We start from the raw sequence: 21,201 nt of genomic DNA on the forward strand, positions 1-21,201 counted from the left end.
CAAATTTAACCCAAACGAGATTACAGACTCAAAAGTGCTCAAATTTTATGAACTCATATAGGATTAGTGCCGGCAGGTCTGCAGTTTGCACACAAAACAGGAGATATTTGCCGAGGGCAGAGTTATTTTGCATCACAACAAAGACTTAAGTTACTTCCAAAGAGCAACTTATCTTTCCACACTTTCAACAATGAATATTCCAAGAGCTACAAACAATTCACACCACAAGAAGTACCAAGCCCGGGACAAGAAAGCAGATATAAAGGCAAGCTGCGAAGTCATTAGTGACAGTATGCTTGCTTCATCAATCACCACCCATGGATTACGCTGAAGGGGAGCGCTCATCGTTGCTCCTGTGACTCTCATGTTCCATCTCTTCTGCATCCTCAAAGCGTTGATCATTTATCTGAAGCTGTATTTATTGAAAGAAGATCATTTATTATCACCATATACACTTTCGAGGAGTGAGGGGAGCTATACAAGTTATGACCAAGCAAAAGCAGTAATTAAGCAGCAAAACACTACAAAATGTCATGGGGTATTTGCTGGGAAACCAATAGTCAATAACAATATAATTCTCCTTCTCTTATGCACAAGTCGACTTGAAAAATGCAATGAAATCATCACCAACATCCTAAACAACTGGGAAAAAATGCCTTGAGATGACAAAACCCCCGACTCCCCTTTCTTTCTCCCTAGACCTGGATGCAAATATGGAAATGACTCGTATTGCAAACAGACTCCATATTAGTGATTATGATATTTCCTTATTATACCTATAATCCTATCACTATCTTTTTCCTAATAACTTTCGATATCCTTAACAAGCCAATGAACATAAAAAATCAAGTCCTGAAAACTATTCTCCATTATTCACAATCATCAAAATACTTCAAAAGAAAACAGAAAAAACTAATGAGGAATGTCCATACAATACAACAAGATACATACAGTGGGAGAAATTAACTGGAAATACATATTCAGGCCTACCTCAAGTACTGATTGGGCTAAATCATGATTCCCATTTGAATGCCCAATTGTATTTGTTGGATTGTGGGAGAAATTCCATTCAGAATCTTCACCCTCTGGAGCAACCAATGTGGTAATTAGAAGTATCACTTGTCACAAGGCATCAAACCGAATATGTATATTTCTTTATGTACTATTTTTAGTTAACAGTTACCTGCATCCTGATTTTCTATCTGATCAGCATTAAAAACCCAATTATGTTCTTCTCCATCTTCTTCTGAAAAAGAAATCAATCAAAAAGGTAAGAGATTTCAGTTAATGAAATGACATAGTAATACAACATCAAGAACACAAGTGAGGACTCAATTATATTAATACAGGAAACCACGACCCACCTTCAATGGGTTCAGGATTCAGCTCAGCACACTCGCAGAATATCTGAAACAACGTATCCACTGCCACACAGGAAATAAAAATCAACAATGACCAACCCATCAAACAAGAAGCAACATGCCACTATTAAATAACCGCAAATGTGGAAGAAGATGGGAGAAATTACATTGGCTTGGGTCTGTAGGAATGAGTCTCATCTCTGTGATCTTTGTTAAGTCGAAAATTTGATCACCTTCTGCATCGGAGCCCTCAGACTCATCTTCATCAGCTTCAGTCTCAATCTTCAAACAAGACAAGATTAATTAGAATATTCCGTGCACCATAAGTAAAGGTGTGGTAATCTAAGAATGGTAAAAAACAGACAGGCCAGGAGGAGCCAAACTGCCTTAAAAAGTGTAAGTTAGATGCATTGATATATTATATGTAAGATATGAAATTATGTCACTTCATAGTTCATAGAGGACATAAAATAAAACCACCTTATAGGACTGCAATAAAGAAGAGATGTTGAAATTATTAACTGCCCATGGGAGCTGACTTGCAAAATGGAACATGGTGGAAAATGTTGTACACATACTGGCAATCAAAAGTGGAATATTCAAAGTATTAATGCAATTCAGGAGTCAACAAGAGAACAATATTGTTGTTCTTTAATTGAATTAAGAAATCACTTGGGATCCTCAACTAATGTCCATAAATCTCTCCTAACGGCCTTCGATTACCTTTTTTCTAGTTTAGTGGTTCCATATAAATCATAAACTTTTAAAGGGAAGTATAAAATTAGTTCCCTTGCCTACTTAGATGTTGATGTACCCCAAAAATGTGGCCTCTGGATAAATTGAATCTTTGCAATGATTCACCACGTTATTTTAAGGACATAAATAAACCTAGATATAGCTTAGTTGAAAATAAATAAACTAATACAAATGTTTTAAAGTAAAAGTATAGAGCCAAATGCTTGCCAAGGTATAAGATTGTCAACTTCAGGTTATAGTTTCATTATCATAAACAAACTAAATTGTGTATTAGATTCCTTTCACCGGAACCTTCAAAATCATAATTATGTGTGCGTGTTTAAATCCAGTGAATCCCAAAAACGCCAACAAATCAAACTTTGAAATCACAATGTAAGATTTTCCGTGCGCTTCAGTGAGCCATCCTAAATAGAACTTGTATCCTATTTCCAAACAGGCATAATTATTTAAAAATAAGCAATATAATCTAGTACCAGCGAGGAGTTTTCAGCTAGTTAACATTCAATTCAAAATCAAATTCAACGAAATCAAACCTGAAATTTTTTTTATTGCTACAAGCATGATTAACTGATAATTTCTAAACAATCAAAGCTGTGTATATGGAACTGAGACCTGAGTATATATACAAGGCGAAGAGTAAGCCTCTGGATCTCTTGATATCGCATGTAGAGAAAGAGATAAGAAATCAACGGCATAACCTTTCGCCCTGTCCACATCGCTCAACCACATCACTTGCCTGCAAAACAAAAGTATAAACAACAGAAACTTCAATTACGTCGTCGCCAGAATTACTTCAAGCCAAGCAGAGGCGTGAGATGAAAGAAAGGCAATACTTAGTGGAGATATAAAGTGTGCCAGGTGACTCCGGAGGACGATTGGCGAGGGCAATAGAAACACCGGGCTGGACATGCATGAGCTCCTCGCCGCTTCCGGCGTCCAACACCGGCTCTCCGGCACCGCCACCATCTCTGTCAGTGAAATGTCTAAGCCCTACCACCATTTTTCTCTCTGAAGTCAAAACACCAAACCAAATCTCTGTTCTCCTCAACCGTCCTTCTGTTTGTTTTGGGTTTCCACCCCTAGGGTTTTAATAAGGGGTTTATGGCGTGGGCTAGTTTCGGTAAAGCCCACGAAGATAAAGCGGCAAAGTTTTTACCCGGTAGCTATAAGCTATAACTTATACGTTTTAGCCCAAAATTATTATTAATTTTTTAAATATCGTTCAAAAATATGTTTCATGATTGATTTTTGAACACATATTTAACCCATTCAACTAAACCACCTCGAGTAATAGCCCAAAATTAATTAATTGAGGGTATTGGTAGTATAAAAACCCATAATGAACATTAGGCCAAAAAAGCTGGAAATACTTGGAATTTGCCTCTAGAATCAGTAGTCAAAAACATTACTCGACATTTATTACATTGCAGGTTCACCTCTGTCACCGGGCACCGATTGGACAAATTCTTTACACCGCCATATACAGTTGTACGTCTACAAGATCTATGGTCCACAGCAATCACACTGCCCCGAGTTGACAAATTCTTTACAGCGCCATGGACTCTTCTAGGTCTACAAGGAGTAAGGTCGTGGCTCCTTCAAGTTTGTATAAATCTCCAAGAGTAAAGCATGAAGGATCTCGTGTCGGATGACATGAATGAATCACTTGAACGAATAGCTAAGATTGATATAAAACAAGTTATGGAGAGCGGGTTTTCAAAAGTTCCAACACACACAGTTACTTTTAACATTTACTTCAATAGTCAATCACAATACTAGAAACTTGAACAAATATCTATCACGAGCCAAACAGTTCAAAGCCATTTCTCCAACACACCAGCAAAAGAAGGGAAAAAAAACTTAAAAGGGAATCAGAACAAGAACCCAAACAAGTGAACAACTTGCTCATTCCAATTTCCAAATACTCGTTCAGCTCAAAATCTTGCAAAATTTTTGCCAAGTCCAATAAATAACTTAAGCCACGAGAGTGCTGGCGGTGGTAGATTCACTGAAAAACCAAAAACGAAGTTAGTAACAATAAATGAAATGGCAAGAAGAAAAGCCTTTAAGAATATATGATTATTTGTACATGGAATATACCAATATATATATATAGGAAAAAGAGCATGGAATATAACAAAAGCAACGAAAAAAGGTTCTAGGACTTTGAGACTAACTGTGCACTCGTAGATAAAATGACTTTGCCAATAGAGAAATAGGAAAATCACAGAAGGCACAGCTTGGAAAAGGAAATTGCTTAATAACAAACCTGAATTGAGCATTTCCTATTGCCTTAGCTTGTATGTCAAGGGAACAGAAGGATAGGCACTTTCACTTGAAATCACTTCCCAACATAATTTTCCGCAGAAATACTTTAAAATCTCCACACAAAACCCTAATACGGTATCTAAGTACAAGACACGAACTATAAGCTCTTAGCTAACATGGCACACTTCCATACAAAGAAGGATTAACCCCCATATATAAGCACACACCGAACAAGGATATAGAATGAAATCGTGCATTTACAATTAAGCATGTGTAATGCTACTATAAGTAATCTACAAAAATTATGCATAAACTATAAAAAAAAAAATTTAAAAAGGTCTTACTATTTCCAGACGGGAGGAAGCTTCTTCGTTTTCTTGTAGTAGCGAGCAAGCCTGTGAATTCTACTCTCAACAAGGATCAATCGGAACTTAGAATCCTTATCCTTCCTATTCCTCTCCAGATGCTTCCTTATCGCAACAGCTTTTTTGATAAGGTGGTATAAATCCTCAGGAATTTCAGGGGCAAGACCTAGCCAAAACAATCTCAACAATACCATCAGTAAATTAGAAAGAAAAAAATAAAAACAAACTGGAAAAGGCAAGCGTTGGTTGTAATACACCTAAACACCACATACTAAGAGAAACAAATATAGAGTTCAAAATTTGAATTCAAAGCACACTTTACATGAGAAAATGAAGTCTGGTAATTCGGATCTTGACTTTTATTTCAGAAGAACCAGATTCAACAAAAACTAATAAGCCATTCCCAAATTCAATTTGGCTTTGATAATAATAAAGTTTTTACTACTAGTAAATACCCAGAAAAAAAAACAGAGCTCCATACTAATTTATACCTTCCAGCAATGTCCACCACTCAGTTTCTGCCCCTTCAACCCAAATTTCCTAGAATACAAACAAAGCTAAATCCTCTGCTTGTTTCAACTGAACTAAACTATGCGAACCTATAAACGGTTCACCAGATATACATTCAAAAAATAGATAAAAACACCACTGGCATGGTTCACACTTAAATTCCTCTGCAGCATCTATAATCTAAAAACATACCTAAAGATATGAACCAAAACCTCACCGTTAGCCTTGAGGATACGCAGGATCTTGTTCCCAGTAACGGTCTTGACCTGAGCAATACCGTGAGAGTCACGAAGAATAACACCAATCTGAGATGGAGTCAGACCCTTCTTCGCAAACTTGCAAATGTTCTCATCGACCTACAGCATCAATCGAATTGCATTCATAATGCGAGGCAACAAATTTCACAAAGAGTTCCAAATCTGAGAGGATGTACAGAAACATAGCACATGCGAGATAAATTTTACAGCTGAAAATTTTATAACAATCTGTTCCAACCAGAAGACGAAAATTCTCTTGTCCTGGTGACATTGATCGTAGATCACGACTAATTAACTGGAAGAACCAACCAAACAGAATTCCGAAGAATTTGCTCTGCTTTACATTGGTTTATTCTCTCCAATTTATTGAAACAGCAGGAGAAAGTTGGGGCCATTACTTACATCTTGTGCGGAAACTTTGAGCCAACTTGGTGGAGTTCTCTTATACGGCAAAGCTGAAGCGGAAATACCCTTACTGCAAGCAGAGTTTTACACCATATCAGATCTTGTGCACATATTCCTACGTATAATAAGAAAAAATCGAATGAAAGAATAGAAAGAGACCCTCGACTATGCATACGACCCATGGCGACGGCAACGGAAGCTGAACTCTCCGAACTCTCTGCTTAAGGTTTTTCTGCAAGAGCTGCAAACCCTAACTTTCGTGGGTTCGGGTATTTGTACGAACGCAGGCGTAACACGACGTAACTGGATTATAGTTCGTAGATTGGGCCTATCGACGACCTTGAGCCCAATATTAGGTCAAGGCTTTTTCTGAACTAGAGTATGAATTCCAAGTTATCACTAAAGGCCCATTAGGCCCAAAAACTCTGGCCCATAAGAAATTTACTTTCATTAGATGGCAAAAGCAGCTGTCCTGATTCTATTAATGTGGGCTTTAGGCCCTCACCTAACCTTTCAAGGCCGACAGTCATTTGTTCATGCACATCTCAATCCGAATCGTAAAAGCTAGGGGGTCCTCTGTAATTGATTGCTCCACTAGAGCGTAGAGCTGTCATGAGTCATGACTCATGAGAAGGAGCTTCCGTCCTGCGATTGAGCCCACCATATTTAGTCGCAGCTCAGCTCCAATGGTGTGGGTAAAATCACGTAATTAAATGGCCCAGTCACGCTTTGGGTCTGGTCCACTTTCTTTCATAATGGTCATAATAGTGGGATGATGAAGAAAGCAGCATACAGAAAAGTAGGCTAATCTAATCCAACCTAAATGTGAAAAAAATGATGCAGACACAAGTGGGTTGTCTTTTGATTTTCCAAAAAATAAATAAATATAAGGGCAGTAAAAAATTACTCGAAAAATCAAACTGAATCTGGTTAATCGATCGAAGGGTCAGTTATTGTAACAGCTGTTTACACCCCCTCTCATATGGTAGAGAAAATGCTTACCGGGTATCACCTCACCTCACCTCACCTCACCTCACCTCCTTGGCATGCAGGCAGCAAGTGCGTAGTCATGCAAGAAACAAAGGCCCAACGAAAAGATGTGAGGGCCAAGACAAAAGGATGTAAAGCTAGGTATAAAGTAATTCAATGGGGCATATTTTCATTATAAGCTTTCCATGCAAGTTAACAAAAAATTCCATACGTTGCTGTAACACACTCCTTTAGTAAATGATTATGGAATGATGTTAAAATTGGTGTGATAATTATTTGTTGTTGTCTGCTCCAACAGTCCAAACTATATATTTTTAAAAATTAATGAGTGTGTCGTTATTGGGGGTTAGGGCTTCGACTAATTTCTTAGACTGAAAAAAAAGAAGGAATCTACTTTTACTTTACATGGACCGATCGAGTGAGGCCAAAGACATGTCATTTACAACTTTTTACCACTTTATACTCCATAACCACTCAACTACCTTTTTCAAATTAATCTTTTTCCCTTGCTAGTGTCCTGGCAAATCACCTGGCCTCTGCCCCACTTTTTCATATCTATATATCCCTCCCCTTCAATTTGATGTTGTTTTAAGCATTCTCCCCTTTAATTTGATGTTGATTTAAAGCATTCTCAAAAGAACCCGCAGCTGGGCAGCTCTCGATTATTATGAGACGCAATAGGGGAATTATCAAATTATAGATCGAAATGTTGAGGGAAAGCAAAGTACTTTGTAAATTAAGATTTAACACCTCTCAATTATAGATGATCATTTTAAAGATAAAATCGTACGAGTGTTGAGTCTCAAAACTGACAATGGATGAACAAATAAATTGCTATTGTGGGCACCCATGCAAGATATTTTTTTGTCAAAATTAATAAAGAGATGCCTCGTCTCACTGACAAAGGAATTTCGGGAAGAAAAGTGTTTCAAAAAGATGCAGGCAAAGAACATATCCTCCGAAGCACTTGACAGATAGAATAGTAATTATTGGACCAAGTCTCTTTCGGTCACTTTCCCAATAAATAAAATTTTGCCACAGCACCAAACACAATACACAGCATGCATGGCTGTGTCTACACTACATCATGGATAGCAGTGAAGCAGAGAAGAGAAGACCAAGATCTTTTCATGCCTAAAAAGGAGTACGTAGCATGCATATTAAAAAAATAAAACCTTTTTTTTTTCTTCTAGTGATTGAGATATGATAATCCTTAAATTAATTTAATGAATTACAGCCAATTAATTAAGTAGATTTGTGGAACCCTATATATTCCATCCATCTGGGAATCATTTACATACGTTCATAACAAAAGGTTTAGTTTTTCACTTTTTCTTCATCTTTTTTTAATCACAGGAGAAGGAGATGGAGATGGAGATACTCAAATTCAAGACCTTTATGAGATATCATACACATAAGTATCATATGATCTACTCGTGATTCTCTACATCTGTCTCTTGTAGGGTATATAGCCATTGTGATGTGTGAGATACCATTGTAAGTTTGTAACGATACCATCACTGATATGGATACAAATGGCAAACAACTGAACAAGGAGAAAAAATCTAGCATTTTGAAAACATACAAACGAACAGGACATTTAAAAGCTAAAGCAGGAGAAATTAAAGAACAGTATTATTGGAGGTCATGGGGTCAGACAATTCTGACACGCCCAACAAGCCTTACTGAGCCGCATATAAAAGAATCAATCGATAATTGTCTTAAATACGCACTTATTTTGAATTCCATGTCATCAGATGTAGTCGAAACTATAATATCTATCTACATCTGGTTGATGGCTTCGTAGAAAGTAGGGGTTGAGTAGGTGATAAAATTGTATCCGATATTGATGATCGAATTTGTTCGAGTCAGATTAAATCAAGTTTATACATAAGTTATATGTTTGAAATTAGGGTTTAAATATAAAATTTTTGTCCGGTTTAAAATCTAGTCAAGGTCCAAATATAGAAATGTTGTTCGGTTTACTTATTTGGATGTTAACCCGAATTAGGTTATTGTCCCGATTTAAATTAATATGTCTGAAATCCAATCAGATTATGGTTTAGACATCTAAATATTTCACAAAACGTGACGTTATCCAATTCGGGAATGATTTTTTGTCATCCCTGATAGAAAGATGTAGTTTCTCAGACGATTTACGCGTCCATTATCTGATTTTACGTCTAGGCTCACTGTGAGTAAATACAGGAGATTGTGGCCTTTTGAATTCGAATTTGCTATGCTATCTATGCTAGGAAATCCGTGTCGAGGCCCAGACCCAGTAATAACAGTATAGCAGTACCATGCGCCTCGTTAGACGCTAGTACCGTAGCAGGAGTGTTTTTTTTTTTTTTAATCAGCCGTAGCAGGAGTTGATAAATAACACGTGGCACACGCATGGGCTTGTAGCACGGCCCAATTATTGGACAAGACATACTCATAGGATAGGAGCCGTTAATTTGTTGACTTGCGTGGCATGTGGACTTGCATCTACCGCGAAGCAACTCAAAACATGTACCAAATCCAGAGGGTTTTTTTGTTTTTTTGGAATCTTTAACATATATAAATATATAGATGATTTCAGTTGCTAATTATTAATAACACATTTTTTTTAAAGATAACATCACATAATAATTCTAATACCATAAACTGCAAGTGGAAGAGTTCACTTTGGATAAAATATGATTTGATCCCGTATATTGTTATGATAGGGATTACAATAGTTGGTATCTCATATATCCAAAGTTTTAAACTATTGAATTGTATACAAAAAATTTAATGTGCATAATATAAAATTCATAAATTAACTCGAATAATGTACATTCAATTCAACGACTGAGATAATTGTTGGAATGTTGATCATTTTCTTAGTCCATATATTATAACCACTCACCAACAAACTATCCTCCCACTCAGTTTTTTTTTGCAGTCCAAGTCAGTGGTCAAGCACTAGTCTTTCCCTTCCTCTCCTTGCACCAGAAATTCCAATAGTATGCCATTGGGGCTCCACCAACTCCCATCTCCATCACTCATTTCTGAAAAGTCACCTAATCGGACGGCTATAAGCCTATAACTCCATATCATACTTCTCTCACGCTTTCCGGTTATTCCCAGGCAGCGCACTCTCTTACTGAAGCAGCTGCATTGTATAGACGGCTGTGCAGCAACATTGTCTCTTTCTCATTGTCCTAGTGAAAGGGGAAAGAGCAGTACTAAGTACTAACTGCTTCCGTGACCAATACAGCGAAACTGTATTAAGAGAAGAGAAAGAGCCTTGTCTGTATCATCTCTAACAGATGGGTTTGAGACTATTACTTTTCACTCTTCTCTTCTTCTTCACAAACCCAAGATGGGTTTGTCCAAGCACCGAACTGAGAGCACTCATGGTCATGAAAGCAGCTTTGGACCCAGAAGACCTGTTGCTCTCTTCCTGGACCATCAATGGCAACCCATGTGATGGTTCATTTGAAGGAGTAGCCTGTGATGAGAAGGGCCAAGTGGCCAACATTTCACTGCAGGGGAAGGGGCTCTCTGGCAAGGTCTCCCCTGCTATTGCAGGACTCAAGCACTTAACTGGGCTGTATTTGCACTACAACTCTTTGTATGGCGAGGTACCAAGAGAAATCGCCAACTTGACCGAACTTACTGATTTGTATTTGAACGTGAACAACCTTTCTGGGGAGATTCCTCCTGAGATTGGTAACATGGGCAGTTTGCAAGGTTAGTACTCTTATTATTTGTGAAAATGTATGAACTATTTCAGTTAATTAGTCCTTGTAGATAGTTTTACTTCCATAAACGAGTAGTTTGTAGGGATGTTACTGGGTTTGCCTCTTCAAAGATTACTACTTTGTAGTTGCATTTATTGTTTTCTTGTGATTCAATGTTGGCTTTATATTATGCGCTTAGTATCTTTAGTTCTTTTGCTCATGAGGATTTCTTTGCATGGTCAAAATGAAAATTTTCCTTTTTGGGTTTATGGATTGCTCTTTGTAGTTTTGCAGCTTTGTTATAACCGGTTAACAGGAAGCATACCCACTCAGCTGGGTTCTTTGAAGAAGCTCAGTGTTCTTGCTCTTCAGTCGAATAATTTGACTGGAGCAATCCCAGCTCGTTTAGGGGATTTGGGTGTGTTGATGAGGCTAGATTTGAGCTTCAATCACCTCTTTGGTTCCATTCCCACTAAACTAGCTGATTCTCCTCTGCTAGAAGTTCTAGACATCCGAAACAATACTCTTTCTGGCAATGTACCTCCTGGTAATCATCTTTCTCTTTCTCTAATGGCTAGTTATCTTTATTTTTTCTGAAAGAAACGAATCTAATTTAACATGGTTTTTTTTCCTGTGCCGAAACAGCTTTGAAAAGACTGAATGAGGGATTCCAATTTGAAAACAATAGAGGATTATGTGGAGAAGGGTTCATGACTTTGAACGCCTGTGATGCTTCAAATGCTCTGAATCCTGGTAGACCTGAACCCTTTGGACCGGGTGTGACTGGCAATCCAACCAGAGAAATTCCAGAAACAGCAAATCTACGATTGCGTTGCAACCAGTCTCAATGCTCAAAGCCATCAAAGCCCGGAAAAGTATCTATTGTCGTAGGTGTATTGGTAGTAACTGTTGCATTAGCAGTTGTGGCAATGCTGACATTCACCCAGTATCGTCGTAGAAAACAGAAGCTTGGGAGCTCATTTGATATTCCTGATAGCCGTCTTAGTACTGACCATGCCAAGGGTATTTACAGGAGAAATGGCTCTCCTCTTATCAGCCTCGAGTACTCCAATGGGTGGGACCCCTTAGCTGATGGAAGGAGCATTAGTGGCTATGGTCAGGAAGTCTTTCAGAGCTTCAGGTTTAATTTGGATGAGGTGGAGACGGCTACACAATACTTTTCAGAGATGAATTTGTTGGGTAAGAGTACTTATTCTGCTACTTATAAGGGAGTTCTAAGAGATGGATCTGTGGTTGCTATTAAGAGCATCAGTAAAAGTAGCTGCAAATCAGAGGAAGCTGAGTTCTTGAAGGGTTTGAATATTTTGGCCTCATTGAAGCATGAGAATTTGGTGAGGCTGAGGGGATTCTGTTGTTCTAAGGGTCGGGGTGAGTGTTTTCTGATTTATGATTATGCTCCCAATGGGAATTTTCTGCGCTATCTTGATGTCAACGATGGCGATGGTCATGTTCTCGAATGGTCTCCAAGAGTTTCTATTGTCGAGGGCATCGCTAAAGGTGAGTTTCTTCCCGTTTCTTACCGCTAGAGGACATTTCTAATTTCTTTAAATCTTTCAATTGTGGAAATATCATGTAAGTATGTAATCTTGGTAAAGCTTATAGTTAGGCTGCAATAAGCTCATGTAAGTCTCCTGTTACATGTTGTACCGTATGTATGTTTAAGCCCGCAAAATCTTAATACGATTGCATACTTACATGTATTTCCAAAATCTTAGTAATGTTTACTTTTCTTCTTCTATGCAGGGATTGCATACTTACATGGCCATAAAGTAAACAAATCAACTCTGTGTCACCAGAACATTTCGGCAGAGAAGGTGCTTATTGACCATCGATGCAACCCGTTGCTCTCAGATTCTGGCCTGCACAACCTTCTTACCAATGACATTATCTTCTCGGAACTCAAATCCAGTGCTGCAATGGGTTATCTAGCTCCTGAGTACACCAATACTGGTCGGTTCACAGAGAAAAGCGACATTTATGCATTCGGAGTGCTTGTTTTCCAAGTGCTTTCAGGGAAGCGAAAAGTCACAAGCTTAGTAAATCTTGGAGCTGAGGCTTGTCGCTTCGAAGATTATATTGACCCAAACCTCCACGGAAAGTTCTTTGAATATGAAGCAACTAAGCTTGCAAGAATTGCTTGGCTTTGCACTCATGAGTGTCCCATTGAAAGAATATCCATGGAAGCAGTTGTTCAGGAACTTGGTAACTGTAGTAGCTGTCTCTAATTTCCACAACTCTTCAACCATTCCCAGAGCAACTGGTATTCTGGGGATGGGCTGCGCACTAACCCACGATGACATTCTTAGTTTTATTAACTAACATGTCCTCTTGCTGAGGACTATGCCTTGTCTGAATGTTGTTGAACAATGATTTCTTGTGGCAATTAAGGAAATGGAATACATATGAATCAGATTCTCTCTTTCAATTCTGAGGCTATTGCCACTTTCTTTTGTTCTTTTAATAGTCTCTCCCTGGTTATTTGTGCTGGTTAGACAGATTTATGGTTAAGAAAGGGGAGGAAAGGAGAACAGATTGATTTGCAGACTTTTCATACATTTCTGATCCAAACAATGGAGTGCAAGGATCAATCTCTCAATACTTTACAAGCCATGAGTAAAATAGAATCAAAATTCATGCTCCTTATCCCTTGCAAGGACATGGAAGAAAAGTAAAAAAAATCTAACCAGGTGGAGATGGGCATTAAGCTTGAATCTCTTTGGTTTGTGGATATCTAACTCTGAACACATGCTCTTCTCCTGTGAACTCATCTACTTTGACAACCCAATGACTCCTCCTTCCATAACCACAACCACCACCTCCAATCTTCTGGTTTGCGGCTATTCTCGTCACCAGCAACCCTTCTCCTATGGGCAACAACTGGGTTTCAGAACCACTTGATCGCCACGAATTCTTGCAGAAGGCATTGTACCCCACGACAGCAGCCGCACCATTACGCCTTCTACTTGTCTGCACTGCTCTGAGAATTTCTTCATGATTCTCAAGGTTACAGTCAATAAGTAGAAATTCTGCTTCCCTGTAATGGGTTGGTAGTAGATTTTTGGCATCTCCAATGACAAACTCAACATGGTATGCATCCGCACCAAGCGATTTATATGAAGATTGCAAGTGTTCGATTCCAGGAAGAACGCAGACCACATGGCCTCCAGTTTGATGTGCTGCGTCCACTAAAGCAAGTGTGTTGGAGTCGGCAGCTCTTGCACATGCTACCACCATTAGTTGTGCATTGTTTCCTGCTGCCATAGCCGATATGAACTCTGCTTCATCTGGCTCTTTTGCCCTTTGTCCCTGCATCAGATCACAATAACCAGATTAGAAAAATCTTGATGAATTACATTGAAATGAGATTTGGGTACCAATTGGAATAGAAATAGTTATATAATTCGTCACATATAGAGCACAAAAGGTATGGAACTCACCATTTTCAGGGTTTTGAGGTAGGCATTTGTGGCATTCTCAGCAGACCAGCAAGCCATTGTTTTCTCTTCTGGTGATTTGAATGAGAGAGGAGAGTTCTTTCAGGCTTGTTAATGATGATTGAGGCCTTGATCTAAGGGGTGGTGGATTTATATAGGAGCACGATATGGGGATTTGACAGGATAGTCCAATCAAAACTAGCCAATTGGAACATCTAATCAGGTACCCCAACTGGGATAGGCACAACATTACTATCACAAATTTATGGTCTTTATTTTTTTTTCTTTCTATTTTTGCACCAATTTCGAAAATTATTTTGGAATATATAATTAACAGACTTTATTGCTTGAATTCCAATTCCTTTGGCCATGTTATCGACCAAATATTTTCTTGCCAAATTTATCACCGAAAAAAGATATGAAAATATATTTTAGGGTGTTTGAATAAACCCACAAAAGAAAATAAATTTAAAGTTGAATATACAAGGAAAATGTCAAAATGTTGTAAGTTGGATTAGGAATCATATAAAAAAATGTACTAGGAAACTTCTTGGACACTGGATTGACAATAACCTAATATTCTTAAATGATGGCTCGTAATACTTAATTGTCATTAGCCTGAAATAGTCAGGATACCTCCATTCCCCAAATATTCTTCAATTAGCTGTAATGAATTATGATTAGGAAGCATGTTTGCATTTTCAAGGGAGATTAACAACTGCTTGGACTTGGATGCTTAATTAACGACAAACACAGCAAGGACCCATGTTACTTGTGGCAGCAACCCAACAATTTTTTATTTTTAAATTGAGAACCACGTTATTTAAGTTTGCATTTTTATATAGGATATATGTGCAAATTCGTATCCATCAAACCCACATGTGCATAAATTTTTATCATATAAACATTATTTTTTTTTTTGGTTTAGATTCCCCTCGATACATATGTAAATGCGTCCTTAGAGGGGACATGCATGGTTGGGTCATCGGTCAACATTTGTGTGTGTAATACAATGCTTAATTATTATTTGAAATAATGCTTGAGACCCCCAAAAAGTAACCCCCATTTAATGTGAAGTGTTGGATGTAAAGTGGACACTGCATATGTGTTTTTAATCAATGACTATTTTAATGCCACGTAGATTTGAGGGATTTTTAGGGGTCAAATTTTGAGGGTCTCTCTAACATTGTCTTATTATTTGTGTAATGCACGTGGGCACGGGTGGTGTTTTTTTAAAAAACAAAAAACCAATACTCCATAAATTTTTAGTTTTAACATCTAATATAAGTCTAAATTCAAGCAGTCAAATTAGGGCTGTTACTGGTATGGTAAATTATCCATTGGTATATCATTACCGATCAATTGGTTACCGAAAATAGCAGAAGATTGGTATACCGTTACCAATTGTTCGGTACGGTAAATTTACCGATGATTTCGGTAACGGTAACGGTAACGGTAAGCAAAGTTCAAAACCGATAAATTTCCCGATTACCGACATATATATTAAATATATATTAATATTATTTTTAGTTTTAGTTTTATTTAATTATAACCATTAGATTGATCTAATTTAATCTAGACCATTGATTATTTTTAGGGTTATCATTTATATATCACTCGTAGCAATTTCATTAACTTTAAAGCAGCGTTTGCTACATAACAAAATACTTTGTTGGTATTGATTACATACTTTTCTTCTCCATTTCCATTATGGTCTTTTATCTTTATTTATCTTGTTTCTTCTAGCTTTCATGCTATGGAGTTTAAAACACTTCGGATACTAAAAATCTTAGAAATTAATGAAATGAAAGATTTTTCGTTATAGATTGTTGGAATAATGTTATGTGAATTCTCCTTTCTTTTTTTCTCCGATTGATAGGTATTTTCTCTTATTCACATGTAGCATAATGATCCTTCTCATTAATCTATCATTTTTATTATTTGTATTGTAGGCAAGATGAAAGTGTTGTAGTTTCATACAATGACTATTAAGCACAATGCTACTTGATGCATTTTTTTTCTTTCTCTTTTTTAAATAAGTTTAAGAATTGGTAAATTTACCAATTACCAACTTACCATTACCGATCGATCGATATACCGACCATCGGTATACCGACTCTTCCGGTAACGGTAACGGTAACATTTTTTGAGTTACCGAAAGAATTGGTATGGTAACGGTATTCCGTGTTTGATAACGGTAACCGTATCAATAACAGCCCTAAGTCAAATTTACACACACAGAAGTTTCTCACCCGACAATCAACAATAAGATAAGTTGGGCCAAAATTCAACGTATCGTCACAAGTGTATTGCACCAAATGAAAATCGAACTAGAAACTCCTGAATCTATACTGTTTGACTAATTATCTGGCTGCAACGATGGATAGGAAATACGCCTCTTCCAACCTCCCATAATACCATACTGGGCTCTCGTTTGAAACTGGGCTTCACAAATCGGAATGTATGTGTGGAACAACCAAGAGCTAGAGCTCTAATAATGTTCATGTGGCCTGGCTTGGATCCAGAAGCGCAAATGGCATTCCGTGCTATAATTCATATGACAAAGACTGAACCTACTTTTTCACAAAAGGAACAAGAAAATTGCAAGTAAAAAAGCTTCATTGAAGAGAAAACATGCATTCCAAATTCAAAACACAACCAGCGCTGGCATAGTATGGTCTGTAGAAAACTATCCCCTCAATGTAGGATTTCCAACAACTGGTCTATCATCTTTCCTGGTTGTACAGACCATCTAGTAGCACTTTTAAGTTATTCAATACAAATTATTTGAAGCTAATTAAGAAACTGACTAGCAATGCTACTAGTGATTGCCTTTAGTAAGGTTCCACAGGTGCTCTGAATTTTGCTCCGGCATAGACAGCTGCAGATCCCAGCTCTTCTTCAATCCTCAGAAGCTGCAATTTTTGTAAAATACAATATGGTTAGATAGAAAAAAGCAGAGACTGATGAGAGTAGCAAGATGGTTACCGTTAAAATTAGTCACTTGAACATCTAACCTAACAAGTTAACTTGTTGGATTCTGACTTTTCACATCATTTATATATATTCTAAGTTTATAACACTCCCCTCACATGTGAGACTGGACAACACCGACGGCCCAACACGTACCCAACAAATAAGACCCACACTTGGGACAACAACAATGAGAGTTTCAAAACTAAGGTTTGAACCCAAGACTTCTTGTTTTGATACCATGTTTAAGATTAGTTACTTTGCTATGTAACCCAATAAATTAACTTGTTGGGTTGGGGCTTTTTATATCAGTTCCCTTTACCTGATTGTATTTAGCAAGGCGTTCTGACCTGCAAGGAGCTCCAGTTTTGATCTGGCCCTGCGCAAGGGACAGAAATTCACATCAGCTAAAGTATGTAATTTAATAATCTGATCCAAATGTAAATCCCTGTAGTCTATAACTTCAAATAATAGACCAACTAAATATTAAGACATGGTTTGCAAAATTTGCATCACAATTCCATATTCCCATAAAGAGCAGAAGAGGTAACATGACTTACTGTTGCCAAACCGACCGAAAGGTCAGCGATGAAAGTATCCTCAGTTTCACCACTGTAGCAGACATTCAGAGATCATTAATGCAACTCCAAGCAAAGAAAAGTAACCTGAAAGCAACACTACAATATGATATAGGGTGGTGAAAACCAGAAAAATTTACGTACCTTCTGTGGCTTGCCATTACACCCCAGCCAGCACGTTTAGACATCTTCACAGCTTCAATGCTTTCAGTTACAGAACCAATTTGATTGACCTAATTGATGCATGAAAGGAAAAAAATGTCTAATATTTCATAAAATGTTCCCACAAAAATTTACAGGTAAATACATCAATAAAGGTGGGAACCAATACCTTCAACAAAAGTGCGTTGCATGTCTTTTCCTTAATGGCCTTCTCTACACGCTACACCAAGACAAAGCATTTAGTTTCGGCAGGAGAAATTCCACAACACTTTGTAGCTCAAATGATTTCTACCTTGGGGTTTGTGACAAGTAGATCATCACCAACAATCTGCACCTGCTCGCCAATTTCACTTGTCATTTTTGCATAGTGCTCCCAGTCATCCTGATCAAAGGGATCCTCAATAGAGACAATTGGATAATCAGTCACAAATGACTTGTAAACATTCTTCAGGCTGTCTCCAGATATCTTTTGCGATCCATCATTATTCTGCAATCAATGATTCATCATCTCAAAAGTAAGTCAACATGCTTTCCATAGGACCATAAGGAGTACCTTTTAGGAGAAAGAAACCAAGCCACTAAAACCACATTGTATAAGTTATTCAATCACCTCTTCCTTGGAATTCAAGTCATAGGTCTTGTCCTTGTTATCATAAAATTCTGACGCGGCAACATCCATGCCAATGAGAACCTACAAAGGGAACCAGGAAATTAATCAAACGTAAAACAATATAATAACAGAGTTCAATGGTATCATGAGGGAAACCAACCTTCCCAGTATAGCCAGCTTTAGATATAGCAGTCTTCAAAAGTTCAAGTCCCTCTTTGTTCTCCTGCAAATTGAATATTAAACATGATTTAATTGTACCATCCATCAAAGCTCCATCTCCATAATTGAACAATGAAGATGAGGTGGAATTACAAATATTTTTCCAATAACAGCTGATAGGCCATAAAAACACCATTTTTGGCTTTGCAAATAAATTCCACCATATGTGCAAGCCTCAACTATTTTTTGCTAGCTTTAGTTTTTTTTACATTCCCACGTCTATAGATAGCACGAACAAAGGAAGGATAAAAGTTCCCGGGGAACCCAATCAAGCATGGAAGAAAAGGCAGGTTACATACTGAAAACTGGCTTACTGCTCCAAAAATATAGTGAATAATATACAAATAAAGAGTAAAAAAAATGGCATACCTGGATATTAGGAGCAAAGCCACCTTCATCACCCACATTAGTGGCATCTTGTCCATACTTCTTCTTTATTACAGCCTGAAAGAACATACAAGAAAGCACATGATGAGCACCACAGTAATATTAACCTTACAGCAAAAAATTGCTATGGTAAATGACTAAATAAAGAAGGGACAAAAAGAACCACCTTTAGATGATGATATACTTCTACACCCATCTTCATGGCCTCCTTAAAAGAAGGGGCCCCAACAGGAAGGATCATGAATTCCTAAATAGGAGACAAGTGAAAATTAAAACAACGAAAACCATTTGGCATAGACAAGTAGGTCATATATTAAACATTACCTGCATTGCCAATTTGTTTCCAGCATGGGAACCTCCATTGATAACATTGAATGCAGGTACAGGCAAGATCAAGGTTTTGTTCCCAGCAAGGTTAGCAATGTGCTGCAAGAGGGGAAAGAAGTAAAGACAAGGGTGAGCCCCCAGTTCGGAATGAGTCGGCTGAAGGCATAATAGACCAGCAGTAGACAAACCTGGTAAAGAGGGATCTTCTTCACCAGAGAGCCAGCTTTACAGACAGCAAGTGAGACTGCCAATATTGCATTTGCTCCAAGCTGGAAATGATTGAGATGACGTCGTCAGTGATTAGAGAAAACTACATAAATCATAACTAATTAACAAATCAAACTATTAGGAAAAGAGGTAATTTAAAAACAAGAGGCAGGGGAAGGGGGGGTAAGATACCTTCTGTTTGCACCAACCCCACTCATTAACCGTTCCATCAAGTTGTTGCACCATAAAATTGTCAATTTCGGTTTGCTTTGTAGGGTCCTGTAAAACAAAAGTTCCAAGAAGCACATTAATAACCACTCACCCGAAAACTTTGGAAAATAAAATATCAACCAATGAATTTCATTTCATACCTTACCAACCAAGGCAGGCCCAATGATTGAATTTACATTTTCCACAGCCTATTATTGTCAAATATTCACCCAAAATGGATCAGCATCAATTCACGTCCCATGCCAAGTCAATAATTATAATAATTGAAAACTAAGCAAGACAGGTTCAACATAACAAATAAGGAATCTTAATCATGGAACTAAATTTCAGCAGGATTTTCTTACTCCTTTGCGAACACAAATTTATCAAACATGCGATACATCAACTCTCAAAGCAATCTCATCAAATCTCGCACATTTATACCATAAAAAACAATTGTATCATCGATTGTACAATTGAATATCTAACACAAGACACTGCAACTATTAGAGTAGCAGGCACTTTGAACATTTCAGCTGAAATCAGAATACCAAAACAGAGCAGCAAAAGAAACACAAACATACCTTGAGAACACCTTTTCCTAGGTAATCTGATCCTCCATCTCTCAACTCAAGAGCTTCATATATACCTTTTCACACAAATCCAAAACAAAAAATTAAAAAAACGAAGAAACGTGAATGCCTTCACAGTTCACATACATAATGAATATTATACACCCAAACACATCTCAACATAAACATCCACACAGACAAACACACACATGCATACAGAAACAAGTATAAAAAATAGACTAAAAAAGAAGTTTACCAGTTGAGGCACCACTTGGCACCGCAGCCCTAGCTAGAGTTCCATCAGAGACTATAACATCAACCTGTCAATCGGATCCACGCCCATAGAAACATTATCCATCAATGAATGCAACTACCAGTGCTAGAAATATACAAATTGGATACCCATCGTTAGGATGAATCTTGAAAAAAAACCAATTTGCCGCGCATTTTTTATCGAACAATAATGGTAAATGGAAAGCGCAACAGAAGTACAGGTATCTATAGCTGAGCCAACACGAACTTGTCAAAAGAAATGCAGGAAGAGAGACAGCCGAGAAATTAATAAAACTCACTTCAACGGTGGGATTTCCACGGCTATCGAAGATCTGACGGGCTTTGACAACCTTGATCGTGGCCATTGTTCACTTCGATATTTGATGATAACTAGGTTTTTATCAAGCTTCCCTTCGCTGTGAAAAGATGGAAGTACTGTGGGTTTTCGGGAAAAAAACACACATATATAGTAAACAATTAACCGCTGCCATTGATGACTAATGATTGAATCAGCACCGTTGATCGAATCAGACGGTGGTTATCGCTTACTTGGTTGCCACGGGCTGCCCGCCTGCTCATGAAAATTTAAAAGTCTAGTGCGTATCT

At 37.7% G+C, this 21,201-nt stretch overlaps 5 protein-coding genes across 6 annotated transcripts; 1 reads left to right on the forward strand and 4 right to left on the reverse strand.

The window, feature by feature from the left end:
• Positions 1-22: 22 nt before the first annotated feature.
• LOC119986025 (chloride conductance regulatory protein ICln) lies at positions 23-3,183 on the reverse strand. 2 transcript variants are annotated; one of them, XM_038830555.1, is made up of 7 exons: positions 2,951-3,183; positions 2,730-2,853; positions 1,529-1,643; positions 1,365-1,424; positions 1,184-1,243; positions 991-1,085; positions 23-412 (listed from the first exon to the last, which is right to left on the reverse strand). In XM_038830555.1, exons 1-7 carry the CDS (start codon positions 3,115-3,117, stop codon positions 323-325), a joined length of 711 nt encoding a protein of 236 aa, XP_038686483.1. In that variant the 5' UTR covers positions 3,118-3,183; the 3' UTR covers positions 23-322. The 2 variants fall into 2 exon arrangements, with proteins under 2 accessions (XP_038686483.1, XP_038686482.1); XM_038830554.1 differs by having other exon boundaries at positions 1,184-1,246.
• Positions 3,184-3,779: 596 nt separating this feature from the next.
• On the reverse strand, positions 3,780-6,235 carry LOC119986026 (40S ribosomal protein S13-like). Its single transcript, XM_038830556.1, has 5 exons — positions 6,082-6,235; positions 5,920-5,992; positions 5,478-5,616; positions 4,730-4,916; positions 3,780-4,125 (listed from the first exon to the last, which is right to left on the reverse strand). The coding sequence occupies exons 1-5, from the start codon at positions 6,102-6,104 to the stop codon at positions 4,092-4,094; spliced, it is 456 nt and encodes a 151-aa protein (XP_038686484.1). The 5' UTR covers positions 6,105-6,235; the 3' UTR covers positions 3,780-4,091.
• Positions 6,236-9,872: 3,637 nt separating this feature from the next.
• On the forward strand, positions 9,873-13,071 carry LOC119985396 (probable leucine-rich repeat receptor-like protein kinase At1g35710). Its single transcript, XM_038829697.1, has 4 exons — positions 9,873-10,632; positions 10,909-11,169; positions 11,268-12,140; positions 12,387-13,071. The coding sequence occupies exons 1-4, from the start codon at positions 10,209-10,211 to the stop codon at positions 12,866-12,868; spliced, it is 2,040 nt and encodes a 679-aa protein (XP_038685625.1). The 5' UTR covers positions 9,873-10,208; the 3' UTR covers positions 12,869-13,071.
• Positions 13,072-13,139: 68 nt separating this feature from the next.
• On the reverse strand, positions 13,140-14,178 carry LOC119986264. Its single transcript, XM_038830840.1, has 2 exons — positions 14,081-14,178; positions 13,140-13,949 (listed from the first exon to the last, which is right to left on the reverse strand). The coding sequence occupies exons 1-2, from the start codon at positions 14,135-14,137 to the stop codon at positions 13,344-13,346; spliced, it is 663 nt and encodes a 220-aa protein (XP_038686768.1). The 5' UTR covers positions 14,138-14,178; the 3' UTR covers positions 13,140-13,343.
• Positions 14,179-16,678: 2,500 nt separating this feature from the next.
• On the reverse strand, positions 16,679-21,053 carry LOC119985051 (enolase). Its single transcript, XM_038829212.1, has 17 exons — positions 20,895-21,053; positions 20,579-20,642; positions 20,335-20,399; positions 19,912-19,959; positions 19,733-19,819; positions 19,522-19,602; positions 19,331-19,432; positions 19,173-19,253; positions 18,989-19,063; positions 18,561-18,623; positions 18,401-18,481; positions 18,083-18,277; positions 17,960-18,010; positions 17,773-17,861; positions 17,611-17,662; positions 17,373-17,429; positions 16,679-16,992 (listed from the first exon to the last, which is right to left on the reverse strand). The coding sequence occupies exons 1-17, from the start codon at positions 20,958-20,960 to the stop codon at positions 16,912-16,914; spliced, it is 1,338 nt and encodes a 445-aa protein (XP_038685140.1). The 5' UTR covers positions 20,961-21,053; the 3' UTR covers positions 16,679-16,911.
• Between the last annotated feature and the right edge of the window lie 148 nt (positions 21,054-21,201).

This window comes from Tripterygium wilfordii, chromosome 19, assembly GCF_013401445.1.
Source record: "Tripterygium wilfordii isolate XIE 37 chromosome 19, ASM1340144v1, whole genome shotgun sequence".
Taxonomy (NCBI): Eukaryota; Viridiplantae; Streptophyta; class Magnoliopsida; order Celastrales; family Celastraceae; genus Tripterygium; species Tripterygium wilfordii.